Below are 18,747 nucleotides of genomic sequence, written 5' to 3'. Positions count from 1 at the left end.
TAGATTTTTAAATTAATAAAAACAAAAATATAAATTTACAATATCACAGATTTTTAACTAGAAGGGTCCTAAAATATGACTTGGTCCAAACCCCTTATTGTCCAAAAAAGGGAAACTAAAGCCAAAGAAATAACATGTCCTTGTTGGTACACATTGTCAGTAACAGATACTGGATTCTAACCCAACTCCGATTTCTGAACCGAGAGCTCTCTCCACTATTATTAACTTACAGAAACGTAATAATGGCAACAGACAAAAGTATTTTTCTTTAACATAACAATTTATTAATGCAGATGCAATAAAATATTTCTATCATATAGTTTTCCAGAAATAAGAATGCAAGCATAAATTTCCTGTGTGGCCCTCCATGAACTTTTTTTTTTTAAATAAAACATGCAACATTTAGGGAACAATGAAAACTACAAAAAGTCACAAAGAAATCTACAAATATATTCTAATATTCTAATACCAAATAAGAAAAAGTGATTTGTGTACATTAATATGGGACATTTATGGATTTAAATATTTAAAAATAAATCAAGATCATTTCTATCAATTCAAACATAAAAACTTTAAAAATCCAACACTTTAAATGAGGTCAGAAAGACACCACCAGAATAATTATATGAATGCCAAGTTCCAATGTGACTAGGCCCAGAAGAACCGGGACTCGAAGGCACAGTTAGTTATTCAACATCACAAAGTTCTACAATTGTACATAATTCTGAAAAATAAATGTACAAAAAGCCCATAAAAAACAATTTCAATGCCAAGCATTCCAGCTAAAGAAGCTTAGTATCCAAAGGGCAAAATTAGGTGAGATTAATAAACATTTTGCTTGATGCGTCTGTTTAAAGATACTCATTAATTCCAAAACATACAATCATGTATAAAAAGCAAACAAAATGCAGTACTATAGAAGGAAAAAGATAGATTTAAGAATATACTCAGGAATGTGAATGAGATTCATAATTGTATTAAAGAAAAAAACCTGCCTTTAGCCGTTTTATAGTAATCTATTATACATCTGTACTTCCATCTTAAGGTTGGCTCCATACCCAACATATGCAATTAACTATGAAACATTCAAACAAACATCGGGGAAAAGGCTCGTCTCCACCCTCAGCCACAAGCTGCACTCCTCGGCTCAACCGTGCCGGCTGACGCTCCTTTGGAAAAGTTTGAAACATTTACTCTGAATATGAAATTAGTGGAAGGCACGTCCAGTCGGCACAATCCTTCCCCAGCTTGGGCTGAACCAGCAGTCCTTCATATGGAGAAATTCCAAAAGAACTAAGGAATGAGACTCTGGGCCTTGAAATCCTCCTCAGTGAGTCATGTAAACTTCAAGGTATTTTAAAGGATTAATGGTCTGTGGGTCACCAGACACAAGTGTCCCCAGCACCTTAAGATTCAAAAAAGCACAGAAATGACCTCCCTGGGAATGCATGACTTAAAAAAAAAAAGATCATTTCTTAGATTTGTGCCCCCTGTCTGGTTGTTTCACCACATTTCCATTTCAATCTGAGTTTTGTAAACCAGGGAAATATGTAAACAATGAACAAAGAAAACAAACCATTATCATTACAGGGTAGTAACTAATTTATTATCTTGGGTAACAAAACAGGAAGAAGTAGAGTTAAATACAATAATGTAGACTTTTCTAGAGGGCGTTAAAATCAGTTTGAATTAATTTATAAATCACTAATAACAAAAATCTGCTATTAATAACAGAAGGCACTTGAATTATTATTTGAGTGTTTCATGCCTATTGTCTTGATGATGATGGCAACTTTTCTTTATTAACAAATTTACTTAAGGATGCTGTACAAAGATGGATTAAAAATTAAATGAAGCTTTTATACAAAGGCAATGTTTAATATATAAAAATAGGATAAAGAAAGGTATTAATGTATTAAATTAATATATTAAAATTGTCAAAAATCTTTACAAAAGGGTTGTTTGGATAATTAGAAATTATTTTGCCAACAGGAAATAACCATGAATAAACATAGTAGAAAAACTTTTCTTAATGAGCACACACAAGCTGTGAGGGGAGAGGAAGTCACAGAGCTGGAACCCAACTGCTTCATAACAGCATGTACTCCTAATTAAATTTCATATTAATTTAACACTGAAATGTCAACAATTGAAGTCTTCAATCATTCCTCATTTTAAGGCCACTAAAGCACATTTCCCATTGTCGTCTGTTATTTACAAGCAAAGGATATTTGTGATTAACTCACGACATCCATCCTGTTTCCTCCAGTTGATTTTGTGGACATCACTTTCTGGAGTCTTCCCCCAAAGTCACTAATCGTAAATCAGCAGCATGAATACCACTAGTCTCAAAGTATATGGTTCATTCGTGAAAAGATGGGGCATGAGTTTCACCGCAGATGTTCTCTGAAGCTCCAAAGATAATCAGCTCCTGAGATGCATTTGCTATGACAATGTTGCTGCTAAGATAATTCCAAGGATCACAAGCAAAACAATTACACAAATAATTATGAACATCATTTTCTGTAAGAGAAAAAAAAACCCTCAGTTAATTTAACAAACTACGAAAAATATATTGTACCAACAGGAAATAAATTACAAACGTCACTCCTTCTGATAACATCTGGCTAGAACACTGCAGAATACAAAGAGTAACAGAAAAATAACAAAGTCAAAAACAGATCTTCAGTAATGTGGATACTATTTCATCTTAGACTATTTTAATGCATGCATTATAATGCAAAATGACCAATCTCATTTGTATTGACTCATCTTCATACTTTGTATTTGTGCATGTATCTGACAAAAATAGGCTTTTTCTAGATTCTACTACATAAAAATTGCTTGGTTTCCTCCTATTTTATTTATGACCTTTGTTTATCTGGCACAACAGCCTGTGGTTGGTTTGCTTAATAAATTCTCTCTACTGAACATGATGAAATTGTCAGGAAAATACTACCATCTGCATATAAAGACATTTTTTAAAGCCTTCAGTGAATTTCTATTTCATTTGACTAAAAATATTGCTGAATTTGGTTATAAAAGTTCCCATCTGATGACTTTTTCTTTCAGTTAAAACCATTTTCTTTTAAGAATAATATGTCAAGCATGAGATTACTGATTTCCTTTCTATGGAAAAATGTACCATCTCTCTGGCTAAAGGCATCAGCACTTCCTAAAAGGATGGAGGGAAGTCTGTTATACTGGGGAATCTCCCCTTTCCTTTTAGAAAGTATAGACTCTCTTAGAATATCAAATGCTTCTTGAAAGTAGAGACCTCTTCATCTTTCTGTCTTAGGGTCATGCACACAGAAAGCACATTACATATGTTTATTGAATTCCCAAACTTCAGAATGCAAGCCCAAGGTGGAAAACAGCCATCTCCATCAATGAGACTGCTCCATTCTCACCCCCACTTCCAAGGCCTGACATGTGACTCCTTGAGCCTCTTCTCACAGAAATTTCAAGTTGCTCAAAAGTCCTTTCATTTTTTCCACTTGAGAATTTTCCCCAACTGCTTCATCATTAAGATCCAGAGCTGTTCCCACCATCTGACTGTCCCTTCTTTGCATGATCAACTCTGCATTTCATTATTAACCACAATGTATTCCCTTCCCTCCAATGCAGTTTTCATTTCCTTCCAAACCCAGGAAGATGGTCAGCCTCCGAGATCAGCCCCATCCTGTCTACTTCCACAGGACCATATCCACTAGCATGGCCTTCAATTGGGTGATTTCTAAGTGCTCCACTGTTTATGTGTGTGGAGTTTTGTCTTCACTTCAAGAGTGTCAGTGGTTTAAGGTGGAAATTAATTTTCTTTTTCTTTTTTTCTCTCCTCCAGCGCATACCATCCTCTGCTTATAGCAGGTGCTCCATATGAAGGACAAGGGCTACCCAAAGCAGGAATTGCTCTTCTGAATGAGTTGTGAATCTATTCAATACATTCAGGGATGGTAGATTATGTCTTGTGCTGAACAACAATTTTTAACCTATAAACTGTAGTGAAGCACTGTGAAGACTGTTTATAAAAATCTGTTCTCATGCCCTTCTTACAATTCCAAGAGTAAAACTTGGGCTTATCTTTTGTACTTAGATAGAGATTGACATTTAATTCTGTATCAACATATTTCTTCTGTTCTTCACATACAGATGTGAGAAGACATATACTATGTGCTTTTATGATAGTTTTTTTTGGTTGGAATTACACTGATACATCCATGTTTTCTTGCCCTGGCGATAAACTGTTTATCTGGCCAGGATTAAGGATTTAATTTGTGAAACTTCTTTAATGCTAAATTCTGGCCAACTATTGATTTTTTATTCAAATGTGATTCTTAGACTCCATTCCATACTTGCTAGGCAAGACTATTCTTAATCTTGAAAATGTAATAATATTCAATAATTATGGGTACAGATCAGTGCTCAGCAATTTTTTTAGCTTCAGGACCCCTTCACATTCTTAAAAATTATTGAGGTTCCCTCCCCCCAAAAGCTTTCATTTATGTGAGTTATACCAATGGGCCTTTATTACTTAGAAAGTAAAATACAGACCCATCTTTTGAGTACAAGGGTCCCTAAACCACATGTTGAAAACTGCTGGCACAGAAAACAAACTGAGAAACTCCTCTGTAATCCATTATTTTAGAAGGACTTCTTTGGAGAAAACCAATAGAACACAAGTATTCCCTTATAACATGGAACTGTCTCCCCAAAGTGCTAATAGAACTTAGGATTGGGGAGGGGGGGAGACTAGAGGTCATCCAGCTTAATCACTTTCACTGTATAAATGATGCATACTGTATCCCAAAAGATAAAGTGACATGCCCAATTTGACACTGGTGGCAGTCAGTGGTGGAGCTGGGATTCAAACACTGAGCCCATGGACTTGAAACCTGTGCTTTGACCATGATGTCCTGCCCCTGAACTGCTGAACTGTCAAAAAAAATTTCTGGATAATAACTGCATTAAAAGTCTTCTTACAAATTCCAACAAAGCTAGAAACAGGAACTTGCTGTTACTGAAACAATGAGAAGGAGAGTTTTGCCATCTTAGAATATGTAACTTAAGGATACATTTTAAGAAAGGAAAATCATGCACTTCAGAGGCAAACCCTATGAGAAAGATATTTTATTTTGACTCTCACATGAAAATCTATTCTAATGTATGATAGAAAAACTGCCTTAAAATGAAAGAATGAAATGAAATTTCCCTTGTATATTATTTTTTTTTTAAATTAAGATGATGTAAGAAATGCTGAAAAGTTGAGTTTCCACAGTGTTGCAAGCTTCAAGATAGTGTGGGATAGTGAGTACCACTAGTGGACCAAGAGGTTTTAGAATGTGAGAGGTTAAAAAAGTTTTAAGATTCCACAGGACAATTAGGTGATCAGTGGAAGTCTTGATCAAAGGAAGTGGAAGTCTTGATCAAAGGAGGAATTGGGGGGCTAGGGCGGCCCCAGGTGGATTCAGCAAATAAGAAAGAGTCTTGTGGTTTTGAGAAAACCACTAACTTAATAGCCCATCCAGCCCAAACTAATTGGGATCAATGACCTGACTTGACCAAATCACTACTGCACCTGCTTAATAGGCTAATTGATATTAAACAACACACTCCACCCTGTAGGAGTTTTCTGCCATTGTTGAACATAGGATGTATGATGGGGAGGTGGGGGGGGAGGAGGAAGAGATATGTTTCATTCATATTAAGGGTAAATGTGTAATAGGTGTATCAGAAAGGCTGTAACCTGGAAGAAACAGACCAATTCGTTCTCTGAAGGGAAGGGCTGCACAAAACTAGCAAGTATAAAGAATCCTCCATTTCTGTACTCTTCCCAAAGAGGAGTGGGGCCTGCTTCTGGCCAGAAACGTTAAGACGATTCCTTAAGATTCTTCCTTAATAAATTTTCCTCAATATCTGAATTTCAGTGTCAAGAATGAATTTCTAATAATGTTAGTAAAATAGTATTAGAAATTGGCTTGCAATTGTTGATTTCTATTAGAATAAGAATGTTGAAATATTAGTAAAATATCTTAAATACATTATCTCCATTTACCACTATTAAACATAATGTTGCATTTTTCTAATTTTTTTTTTAATATAAATGATTTTTTTTTCAAGTAAGTAATGAAACAAGGCAGTTAATTGGTGCAGTGGTAGAAGGCCAGGTCTGAAATTAGGAGGACTCACCATCTTCCTGAGTTCAAATCCAGCTATAGACATTTGTTAGTTAAGAGACTCTGGACAAATTGTTAGCCCATCCTTCCCATGTTGGGCCCTGGATAGCTGGCCACACAGCCCCTCTTCTTTTTCATTTGTGCAATTAGATTTGGGAATATTGCGTTTAAAAAGAAAACTTTAAACCTTGAGGGTCTGACTCCCCTTCACACACCACTGTGACATAATGAAGGATAGAAAAGAAAAACAGTCTCCAGGTGCTTGCCTCTCTGACGTCATCCCTATCCAAAAACTACCTGGGGAATAGAATTATTGTCAAAGACAAAGACACTAGGTTATGTTATCTAGCTTCCTCCCCTTCTCACAAGCCCCAAGTTGTTAATGCCAAGTTAACTCCTCTCTCTTTGAAGCTGCAAAAACTAATTGCATTCTCCACGTCTGTATTCTGCTTGCAAACTGCACCGTGGAATGCTTTGGAAGCATATTCCCATTTCAGTCAGCCAGCTTAAGCTCCATGTTAAAAAGCAAAACCCTACTCTCCTCAGTTTCTCTGGTATTACAAAATCACTTCACCTTGTTTGCCTCAATTTCCTGATCTGTAAAATGAACTGGAGAAGGAAATGGCAAGCTAGTCCAGTATCTTTGCCAAGAAAAACCCAAATGAAGTCACAAAGAGTTGGACGTGACTGAAACCCTTGTATGACAAAAAAATAAGAAAAATACATTCACATATAAAGCTAAAAATAGTCTCAATAAGAGTGCTATTATTATCATATCTGAAACAGATTTTGAAACAAAACTCCAGAAGAGGCCCCCCCCTTTTAAAAATTTCCATATAATAAAATGACATTTGTTAGGAAGTGAATTACTGAGACCAAATGCATTACACTTTGGGGCACAGATTTCAGAAAGACAGATATTACCCACAGGGCCATGCATTAGAAAGGAGGTGAGGGGGCAGCCACTAGCCAGGCTTGCATGACTTAAAGGAGAATTAAATCAGATGATCACTACTGTAGCAAATTAGGAAGTTAAAAAGTAACAAAAACCAAAGTTAGTCAATTAGTTACTTACTGCCACAATGGCAAAGAGGCAAGCATGCTGCAGTTATCCACACATCATCATTTGCCAACTGATAAACCAATAATTAGGGCAAGCAGGGCAGCCACAACCAGGGAGACAACGACAATTATCCACTTTTTCTGTCAAAGAAAAGTAAGCTGGTTATGTCACAATTAATTTTCAGCCTCAGGATTAAGACCCCTTCGGCACAACATAAATCAATTCAAACTCTACAAATGACTCCCTCCTTAACCTTGTCTGACCTAATTCTCAATTCAAAAAAACAAAGTTACCCTTAACTTGCTACAGTGAGACCATCAGGCACTGAACCTGCCCTACAAGTATGACTACATTAGCTCTGACCATTACAATGAATAAACGTTCTCATTTTTATTTTGTTTTGCTAAATCCCTATTATCCTGAGATCCAGCCTGTACACTTGATAAATACCTGAAAGGCCTTTAACAGCTGACTCTAGGTTCTTAAAGGCTCTATTAGTAAAGTGGACATCCAAGAAGGGAGGGAGGGCCCGCATTGGGAAGGCATTGAGAGCAGACCCCGGGCTGGCACTGACACATGACAGGGCACGGATAACACAAGATTCTGTGTTGCTGCTGATAAAGGGAAACGCATAAATAACTGCTGTGCTGATAACCTGCTCTGTCCGTTTAGTATGGTAAATACAGCACCTACAAAATCCGTTAACACTTGCCTGTGGTACCTCAGGCCTTAAACTTGTGAAGAACTCAACAAAATGGCAAGCTCTTGGGAACGGGCCTGCACCTCCTGCTCTCACACATTTGGCGGGCTGGGCCTCGGGCCAAGAACATTGGACCGACCAGCGACAGACTGCAGCACCTAGTAAACTTGAGCTTCGTGGAACAATGCACTGACCTCTTTTAATGTGTCCAACTTCCTAACTTTAGAGAGCGCATCTTTGTACAACGCTCTACACTTCAGTGCCATCTACCAGGTCTCGTTGAGCTCGTGACCCATAATGCTCTCTGGCAAAGCACGGGCCACACAAAACGCCGCTGTGATTTCAGCAGCAATGTGGCAATACAAACAGGATGCCCGGGAACCCAGCACCCAGCTTCCAAGAATGGGAACGGTGAGGCTAAGAAGCTAAGGGGAAAACTGTGAAGAGATCTAAGCTTTAGCCAACAAGTCTGGCCCTCTCAGCAGTCGCGGAATCAGTGCACAAGAATAGGCAGCCCAGGCCCTGGCTCCTTTCTGTAGCCAAATGATTAACTTTGTGTCTATCTAGCCAATTAAAAAATAAAAGGCAGTCAATGTGCTCTATTTAAATTGGGTCCAAGAATTTAGGACTGTTCTCAACTGTTAACTTGCTTTTTCTAACTAAAGAATCCCTTAGATTTTCTTCTCACAGCCTGGTAGGAAGAGAAGATAAACCAGGGTAAAGCTGAAGGGCTTGGATTTTATGTACTTTTTTTTTTTTTTTGCTGAGGCAATTAGGGCTAAGTGACTTGCCCAGGGTCACACAGCTAGCTAGTGTTAAGCGTCTGAGGCCAGATTTGGACTCAGGTCCTCCTAATTTCAGGGCTGGTGCTCTATCCACTGTGCCACCTGCTGCCCCTTGAATTTTACCTTCAAAATTGATACAAACTCAATCATCAATTATTAGAATTTCTTACTTTTAGCTTCTTTGTAGTACTAATGACTTCTCTGCTTAAGTATCTGGAGACAATATCATTATTTCTGCCTATTCACACTCTGATACTACCCCTGAATTAACAGGGGAATCTACCACTAAGAAAGACATTTTCATCCAATATTACCTCCCTCCAAGTGTGGGCTAAAGGACAACGAAGGGTACTCAGATGGTACTCTGAGAACGACTCTCCTCAAGAGTCTCCAGCGTCACTTGAGAGCAAGGAATTAAACAGGTAAATAGCATGGAGAATATGGATGGCTTTCCAGTTTCTCAGTCAGTTCTTCACTATTTAACAACAATAATTTCTTGTAATACTTTCAATTTTTATAATAATAACTTTTTATTTTTCAAAATACATGCAAAGATAATCTTCAACATTTGCCCTTGCAAAACCCCATGTTCCAAACTTTTCTCCCTTCCTCCCTCTTCCCCTTTCCCCCTTCCCTAGACCGCAAGCAATCCAACATAAGTTAAAACATGTGCAATTCTTCTACACATATTTCCACAATGATCATGCTACACAAGAAAAAAACAAACAAGCAAACAAAAACAAAAAAAAAAAAATATGAAAATATTATGTTGTGATCCACTCAGTCTCCAGTCCTCTCTCGGGATGCATGCAGATAGCTCTCTCCATCACAAAACCATTGGAAATGGGATGAAACATCTTGTTGAACAATAAAGATTTCTTTGCAGTGCTTTGATTTCCCGAACACATTCACATTTGAATAAGAATATAAACATGTCTTCCATGGCCAAATGTCATTTTTGCGTTACTGTAAAATACCTTAGATCATCAGCGTTACTGCATTCTTCTATTTCATAGAGACAATGTTACATAACAAGTGTCCAATTGTAAATCCAATGACAATAAAGAAAAAATACTTTAGCCTAGTGGTCCATTTGCTACATTGTCCTTTTAAGAAAAAAAAAATCAAAAGAGCCCCTTAATGCTTGCTAATAATAAAATTAAGGAGACTTCCAGCAATACAGAAACTTCTTGAGTAGAAGCTGTGCTAACTACCTAAATTCCCTAAGGCAAACAGAAATCAACAGCAATCAAATAAAGATAATAATAAACTATTTATTAAAACAAAAAATTAATGAGAAAATATTTTAAAGGAAATGTTTTATTCTGATCTGATACTGTATTATTTTGCACCAGTTCTTACAAAGACTGACATAAACATAAAAAACTTTTTCTACTTTAAAACAAATAAAGTTGCTTCAGTTAGTATGTGAGAAGAGAAACATTATATTTAGTTGTAAAGGGTCTGCACTTATTTTAGGTAATGAAAAAATGTGTAAATAATGTGTAATGTAACAGTAATGTAAATGTAAAAAAATGTGTAAAAGGAGAATGCTTCTCAACTAAAATAACGTAAACATATCCAATAATGTACTAGGTTTTATTCTCAAATAGAATAGGCACTCAGCTTTATTTCTTCAATAAACTTTGTAGCAAAATGGCCTTCATGTACTGTGATCACAGACCAATCTGAAGCATATGATTAATTGTTCATTTTTAGCAGGTCTGAAAACTTAAAGCTTACCCTTCTCGCTTTGCTCTGGTACTTAACAGCTTTTTTAGTTTCTTCTTTAGCGTGCTCTACATAGTCTGAAGCATTCATCACATTCTTTTCTATGTTGTTGATCATTTCACCCTAAAAATAAGAATTTTAATTTTAGAAAAAAATGAACTACCAGATGTATATCCAAGAGCATCCACATCCCATCAACAATGATTTTGAGATTAGAATGCATCTTACAGAAGGGATGTCTGCAAGTTTTCATCAATTAATCCTAAAGGAAGAAGACAAAAATCTATTCTACTCTTGGCCAAAAACAATGGTTGAAAAATCCATTCCAATGTTTTAAATTAAAGTTAAAATAGATAAGTTTTCAACGTTGATAATTAAAGGCACATGAGTTTTTCTAAAAATGAAAATAATAAAAAAAAAATTAAGGATGAGCATGAAGATGGAAAGGAAGCTTGCTTTGGGTTAAGTATTTTTTTTTAACTACATGCACAAACATATATGCACACAGAAAATGACATTTTTTTTGAAATGGATGTAAGTTTTTTATTATGTACTTTTAAAAATGTTAACTATGCTAAACATAGCTAGATTGGCTGAATTAATGAACAAACTTTTAAACAAGGAAATATGATGAAATGTTAGGGGAGAAAATGCATTACCTGGTTTCTGTCCATTCGCAGACATAATCTGCAGCAGTAAATAGCAAAGCATTGAAGAATGATGCACAAGTAACTCATTCATTCACAGACAGATTTAAACTTCCCAACACAGTCTGAACTAGATTAGATCAATACAATACAATACAATCTCCCTATGTGTGTTTGTGTAAGATAAATCATATTAACAATTTCTAATGGTGACCGACAAGACAAATATGTAAAGTACTAAGATTCTTCCTAATAAAGTCCGATTAAAGAATTACTTTCTGCAGAATTTATATGATAAAAGGATGACTCGACAGAATACAAGTATGCTCTAATAATTCTCACCTAGTTAATCTGTTTCCTTTGAGATAATTCAGAAATTGGGAAATGAGTAGTTGTCTGCCAACCTATCCATTTTTGGTATCATTAATGGCAAAGGACACTAGAGGGGAGGGAAGTGAAATAATCCCTCCCCAAAACATGTACATATCCAATAGATGTTAACTTCTAAAATGCCACTAACATAAATCAATTTCTTTCAATCAACTTTTATGATGTGTTATTTAAAATAAAGATGTCATATTGAAAAGGTAGCTGAAATTATATGAAATAAACCCTTTTTATAAATCTCCTGCCCCACAAATTGCCAGACACATATAGGAAATTAAAAGCATTGACTAAAAGCATAAAAGTTCAGATGAGAACTATCTCAGAGTGAATATATGACTGACTCACAGCCTGTGTACTTTTAATCCTAAATAGCTATTCCGAAAGAGCACAAAATAGAACTGACTTAAATTTTGCCAAAAGAAACAGGTTTCAGTAAGAATCCATTCTCTATTGTATTTAGGGGGAAGTGGAAGAGATAAAGGGGTATTCATCTTTATTGGACCCAATGGATACCCACTGAACTAAATCAAGACCCTCCAATGGTGTACAAAAATGAAGAGCAGAATCTCTTCAGTCACACAAATCACGTTACACTTTATATTTTAATTAGTCACTTAGAGAAACTGAAGTACTATTTACAAAATCTCCATCTTGGAAGGGACCTCAAAAGTCACCTAGTCCAACCCACACAAGAATAAGGGGCCCTTTCTCAGAACCTCTGGACAAGTGGAAATCCAGCCTCTGCTTGACCAATGATGGGGAGCTTCCTCTTATTTTAACAGAACAAAAAAAAAGAGAGGCATACTAGAAACTATTATTTGACCAAACATAAAACTCTAAGTATGAAAGAAGATTTCCTTTTAAAGAAATTAATTCAAATCAGTTTAGTTACCTGAGTCTCAACAAACATAGCCATATCCATAAACATTTCGTGCAGCTCTCGTATACTGGACTCCAATTTCATAATATCTTTGTGACGTGACTCAATTTCATTGAGAGCTTGCCTAGTAATTTGAGAATCTGATATAATCTTTGGAATGGAGAAACAAGAAAGAAATGCTAATGAACATATGGTTGGTTTGCAATATTTTTTTAAAATAAAATGCATATCCAATCCTAGTGACATTTGTATGCTTACATCTGAAGTGAAAATAGAAGGATTCCCACTTTCCAACATTTCTTCTAGTTCCTCATCAGTGGTAGTTCTTCCAGCTAAGAAGATATTAACATAATTTTAAGCATTTCAATTACCATGTTGCACTTCAAAAATGACACATTTCTCACCATTAACAATAATAATGACTCACACTTATAAGCAACTTTCCCCACAACAACCTTATAAGGTAGGTAGTATAAATAGTATTATTCCAAGTTTACAGATAAACAACTCAAAGCTCAGTGGTTAAGACATTTCTTCACAGTCACACAACTGATGAGATTTCAGCCAAGATAACAATACTATTTGCTCACTTATTTCTAGTTGACGCTGAATCCGTCCTTTGCTTCGTTCCCGAAAAAAGGTCTGTGTTTCATTATACTCTGTCATAACTTCCACAAATTTCCGAGACAGTACAGAATGCTATAACAGGGATAATATTGATAAAATGTTAACCTTTTTTCTTCTCCACTAAGAAAATGAATTTCAGCAAATCAACCTATTATATCATTCCTCCATATGGAAAAAATATTTTAAGAATATTTATTTAAATTCCAACCCTTATTAGTCATATTCAGTGGTAGAACCTTGATAGTGCTAAATATTTCTTGTTATGTGGTTGTTTTTCAGTCATGTCAGACACTCTATGAGACCCTATTTGGGGTTTTCTTGGCAAAGATGCTAGAGGGGGTTTGCCATTTCCTTCTCCAACTCATTTTATAGATAAGGAAACTGACACAAATAGGATTAAGTGACTTACCCAGGGTCAGTTAGTAATATCTGAAGACAGATATGAACTCAGATCTTCCTGCCTCCAGGCCCTAGTGCTCTTTCCACTGCCCCACCTACCTATCCTTTCCAGAGACTGGAAATTTAACTGGCTAATTTAATTATTCTATGCCTAATTATAGCCCCTACTTTGAAAACCAAGAATGTGTTAAGACAAACATGCCATCTGAAGGAATGATCCTCTGAGCTTTTATTTTAATCAAGTGAAGTTGATGATCAAACCTGCGTTTTTCGTATCCGAAGATCCACTGATGTTCGATTGACATTCTCATCTTGATCAACACTTTGTTCAATAGCTATGAACAAGCAGAAATGAATCACTGAATGCTGATCTCAGCTTGCTTGCTTTCTTGCATGGAATTCATTTCTTTCTTATCTCCTCCCCCAAATAAAACTAAATTGATAAGTTACTGAAGAGAGATTTAAAATAAATCAGTTAAGAGATTATGCTTAATTAAAGTGAAAATCTTAGTATAGAGAGACTTTGGTTTTAAAAATACCTGTGCTTTTCCATAGTCACAAAGGAATCTCCATTTGGACTCAACACACAGAAATCAAACCCCTCAAAAAAACACAGCTACCAAAGTTGAATACATCATAAAAAATAAGTCAGATTATGCCATAGTTTTTAAAATGTCTAATATAGATTTATCTTTTTTCTTCAAAAAAAAAAAAAAAAATCCTGGAATGGTGGAACCAAGATGATGGAGAAAAGGGACTTGCCAAAGCTCTCCCAAATTCTACTCCAAAAAATTTTAAGATAATTCCTCAAAAAAAAAAAAAAAAATCCTGGAATGGTGGAACCAAGATGATGGAGAAAAGGGACTTGCCAAAGCTCTCCCAAATTCTACTCCAAAAAATTTTAAGATAATTCCTCAAAAAAAAAAAAAAAATTCTGGAGGAGCAGAATCCTCAAAAGCACAGGGCAAAACAATTTCTCAAGCCATGACAACTAAGAAGTTGGCAGAAAAGATCACCTGAGTGAGAGTGGCCCCTGCCAGTTCAGACTGGGGGAGGAAATGAATCAGCAGCAGCAGCTACTCAATGGCAGTAAGCGGGCCGGACAATAAAAGCTCCTTTACTGGTCCTGAGAGCAAGACTCTTGCACTGCCTATCCATGGATCTAGTTTATGGTTCTAGATGTGGTAGAGGGGGAGCACTAATGCACTAGAGCTCCATAGTGGGAAAGAGTGCTTGTAATCCCTACTAGAGCACAGCCCAGCCAGAAGAGAAGTCAACATACTTCTCCTTAGATCATACTACTATGGAAGAACTGAAACCTACAGACCTTCAAAACTCACTCCGAAAACAGTTACATAAAAATCCTGAAGAGGACACTGCCCGATCTACCTCAAGAGCAGAGCCTAACTTTAACAGTTGCTATGGAAAAATGAACAAAAAATAACAAAAAGAATATAACCACAGAAATTTATTATGGTGACAGCAAAGATCAAAGCACAAAGTCAGATATAGAAAACAAAATTTAAAAGGCTATATCCTAAACCAAAACAAAAAATGTGACATGATCTCAGGCCCAAAAAGAATTCCTAGAAGAGCTCAAAAAGAATTTTAAAACTCAAATAAGAAAGACTGAGGAAAATTGGGAAAAGAAATTAAGAGTGATACAAGAAAATCACACACAAAAAATTAAACAAGCTTGATAAAGGAAACACAAAAAAAGCTAAAGAAAATAACACCTTAAAAAAAAGAATAGGCCAAATGACAAAAGGGACATAAAAGTCTACTGAAAAGAATTCCCTTAAAAAAGCAGAACTGGCAAACTGGAAAAGGATTTGCAAAAGCTCACTGAAGTAAATAACTCCTTAAAAATTGTAATTGGGCAAGGAGAAGCTAAGGAAACCATGAGATATTAAGAAACAATAACACAAAATCCAAAATGTGCAAAGCCAGAAGAAACTGTGAAACATCTCACTGAAAAAATAACTGACCTGGAAAGTAGATACAGGAGAGATAATTTAAGAATTATTGGACTACCTGAAAGCCATGACCTAAAAGACAGTTTAGATATCATGTTTCAAGATTATCAAGGAAAACTGCCCTGATATTCTAGAACCAGAAGATAAAACAGAAATGGAAACATTTTACCTATCACCTTCTGGAAAAGATGCCAAAATAAAAACTCCCAAGAATATTACAGCCAAATTCCAGAGCTCCTTGTCAAGGAGAAAATATGCAACCAGCCAGAAACAAACAATTCAAATATCATAAAATCACAGTCAAAATAAAAGGTTTGGAAGCTTTTAGACTAAAGGACTGGAGGGCTTGAAATATGATTCCCAAAAGGCAAAGGAGCTAAGATTGAAACCAAGAATCACCTTATCCAGCAAAACTAAATATAATCCTTCAGGAGGAATAAATGGCTGTTCAATGAAATACAGAACTTTCAAGTATTCCAAAAAGACCAGAGCTGAAATTTTTTAAATAACTTTCAAATACAAAATTCAAAGAAAGCATACAAAGATAAACAGGAAAGAAAAAACAAAAGGGATTCAACAAGGTTAAATTGTTTACATTATTATATGAAATGATACTTCTTTTCTTAAGAACTTTTTAATTGTGAGGAAAGTTAAAGAGAAGATACACAGACTACAAAGGTGGTAGCTGAATATGACTGGATGATATTTTTAAAAATAAAATTAAAAGGTGAAACAAAAGAAGATGATGGCACTGGGAGATCAGGAAAAGGAAAGGTACAAAGAGGTAAAATTATCTCACGTAAAAGAGGCATAAAAAAGTTTTTATACCAAAGGAAAAGATCAGGAAGGTAGACAAAAGCCCTTGAACCTTATTCTCATCATATTTGGCTCAAAGAGGGAATAACATATGTAATCAATTGAGTACAAAAATCTATCTTACCTTACAGGAAAGTAGAAGGGGAAGAGGAAGAATATACAAAAATCTATCTTATCCTACAGGAAAGTGGGAGAAGATAAAAGAAGGGGAAGGAAAACAGGAAGGGGTGAGGATTGAGGGAGATAAAAGTCAGAAGCAAAACACTTGAGAATGGACAGGGTTAAAGGAGAGAATAGGATAAACAGGGGGGAAATATGGAGGGCAATACACAGTAATCATAACTGTGAAAAACTTTTTATACCAAATTTCTTTGATTAAGATCTCATTTCTCAAAAACATAGAAGACTGAGTCAAATTTATAAAAAAATAAGAGCTATTCCCCAACTGATAAAAGGTCAAAGGATATGAAAAGATAGTTTTCAGATGAAATAATCCAAACTGTATATGATCATACGAAAAAAAAGTTTTAAATCATTACTGATTAGAGAAATGCAAATTAAAACAACTCTGGGATACCAGCCCACACCTATTAGATTGGCTAATATGACAGAAAAGGAAAATGACAAACCTTGGAGGAGATATGGAAAATCTGAGGCACTAATGTTCTGCTAGTAGAGTTGTACACTGATTCAACCATTCTAAAAGTTGAAGAGCAATTTGGAACTATAACTGTGTACACCCTTTGATCCTACCATATCCCTACTAGGTCTATATCCCAAAGAGATCAAAGAATAAAGAAAAGAATTCATGTGTTTAAAAATATAGGAGCTCTTTTATAGCAAAGAATAATAAAATGAAGATATGCCTCTAAACTGGAGACAGGCTGAATAAGTCATGATATATAATTGCAATGGAATACTATAAGAAATAATGAGCTGGATGTACTCAAAACAACCTGAAAAGACTAACATGAAGTGATGCTATGATGTGAGCAGAACCAGGAAACTATTACTGTTCAGTGATCAGCTATCAACGACTTAACTGTTCCCAGCAATAGTGATTCAAAACAATTCCAAAGAATTTATAATGAAAAAATGTTCTCTATCTCCTGAGAAAGAACTGATAAAGTCTGAATGCAGTTCAAAGAATACTTTTTAAATTTCTTCATTATTTTTGGAGGAGTTTTTTTTTAGTCTGTATTTTCTTGTCAAAGAAAGATGACTAATGAAAATATATTTTGCATATCTGCACATGTATGCATCAAACTGTATCAAACTGCTTGCCATTTTAGGGAGGGGGAGAAGGAAAGAATTTGGAATTCAAAGTTTAAAAAAAATGTTCAAAATTGCTTTTACATGTAATTGAGGGAAAAAATGAAATATTTTTAAAAGGGCCACTGACTATATATAATATACATGTATGCACATATGTATACACACACATACACATATAGAAACACAAATTATGTTGAGCTTGAAATAACAAAAATTTAGTAAAAATAGTGTAAGAAACTAAAATAAGATTATGAAATATTAGTACACAATCAAATGCTCAAGGTAACATAACTTGTGATTCTTTTGAACAAAAGGTACTGACTGACATAAATGATAAAAATCAATAACATTAATCAGAAGAACAATGAATAGTTTACTTGTTTATGGGCAAGGGAAGAATTTAAGACCAAACAAAAACCAGAATATTATAAAATGCAAAATGGATAATTTTGATTGCATTAAATTAAAAAGATTTTGCACAAAGAAAGCCAATGCAGCCAAGATTTGAAGGAAAGCAAAAAAAAAGAATAGAAAGTGGGGAAACAATTTTTATAGTCAGTGTTTTTGATAAAGGTCTAATTTTTAAAATATATATGGAGAACTGAGCCAAATTCATAAAAATACAAGTCATTCCCTAATTGATAAATGATCAAAGGATATAAACAGGCTGTTTTCAGGTGAAAAAACAAAAGCTATAGTAGTTATTTGAAAAAACAGCTCTAATTCACTATTGATTAGAAAAATGTAAATTAAAACAAGTCTGAGTAGGTATTCCCCCATCACACCTATCAGATTAGCTAACAAGATAGGAAAGGAAAATTATAAATGTTGGAGAAGATGTGGGAAAGTTGGGATACTAATACACTGTTAGTAGAGTTGTGAACTGATCCAACCATTCTGGAGAGCAATTTGACCAAAGGACTACAAAACTGTATATCCTTTGATCCAACAATATGACTACTGTATATCAAAGAGATCATAAAAAATATAAAAGGACCTACATGTATAAAAATACTTATAGCAGTTTTTGTGATGGCAAAAAAATGAAAATTGAGGTAATAGGCATCAATTATGGAATGGCTGAACAAGTTGTGGTATATGATTGTGATAAATACAGTAGTATTGTGCTATAAAAAAGGGTGAGCAAGTGAATTTCAGAAAAACATGGAAAGACTACAGAGATGATTAGACAAATGAGCAGAACCAGGAAAACATTGTACATAGTAATAGCAACACTGTATGGCAATCAACTTTGATAGACTTAACTCTTCTCAGCAACAGAATGATC

General features: G+C 35.1%; 1 protein-coding gene across 5 annotated transcripts in view; it reads right to left on the bottom strand.

Moving 5' to 3' along the window:
- Positions 1 to 261: 261 nt before the first annotated feature.
- Positions 262 to 18,747, bottom strand: part of STX2 (syntaxin 2) — a 49,917-nt gene continuing 31,431 nt past the window's right edge. Inside the window, exons 5-11 of one of the 5 annotated variants that reach the window (XM_051972598.1) lie at positions 13,654 to 13,727; positions 12,957 to 13,065; positions 12,625 to 12,698; positions 12,379 to 12,516; positions 10,465 to 10,575; positions 7,249 to 7,376; positions 2,429 to 2,523 (exon numbers count right to left, since the gene is read on the bottom strand). In XM_051972598.1, the coding sequence (XP_051828558.1) occupies positions 7,296 to 7,376; positions 10,465 to 10,575; positions 12,379 to 12,516; positions 12,625 to 12,698; positions 12,957 to 13,065; positions 13,654 to 13,727 (587 nt within the window). In that variant the 3' untranslated portion in view covers positions 2,429 to 2,523; positions 7,249 to 7,295. Of the gene's footprint in view, positions 2,524 to 7,248; positions 7,377 to 9,232; positions 9,828 to 10,464; positions 10,576 to 11,111; positions 11,140 to 12,378; positions 12,517 to 12,624; positions 12,699 to 12,956; positions 13,066 to 13,653; positions 13,728 to 18,747 lie in introns of those variants that run through there. The other 4 variants (XM_051972599.1, XM_051972600.1, XM_051972601.1 and 1 more) reach the window with 4 other exon arrangements.

This window comes from Antechinus flavipes, chromosome 1, assembly GCF_016432865.1.
Source record: "Antechinus flavipes isolate AdamAnt ecotype Samford, QLD, Australia chromosome 1, AdamAnt_v2, whole genome shotgun sequence".
Classification (NCBI taxonomy): domain Eukaryota; kingdom Metazoa; phylum Chordata; class Mammalia; order Dasyuromorphia; family Dasyuridae; genus Antechinus; species Antechinus flavipes.
Note: the sequence above shows the minus strand (reverse complement) of the source record. Positions and strands in the feature narration are given on the sequence as shown.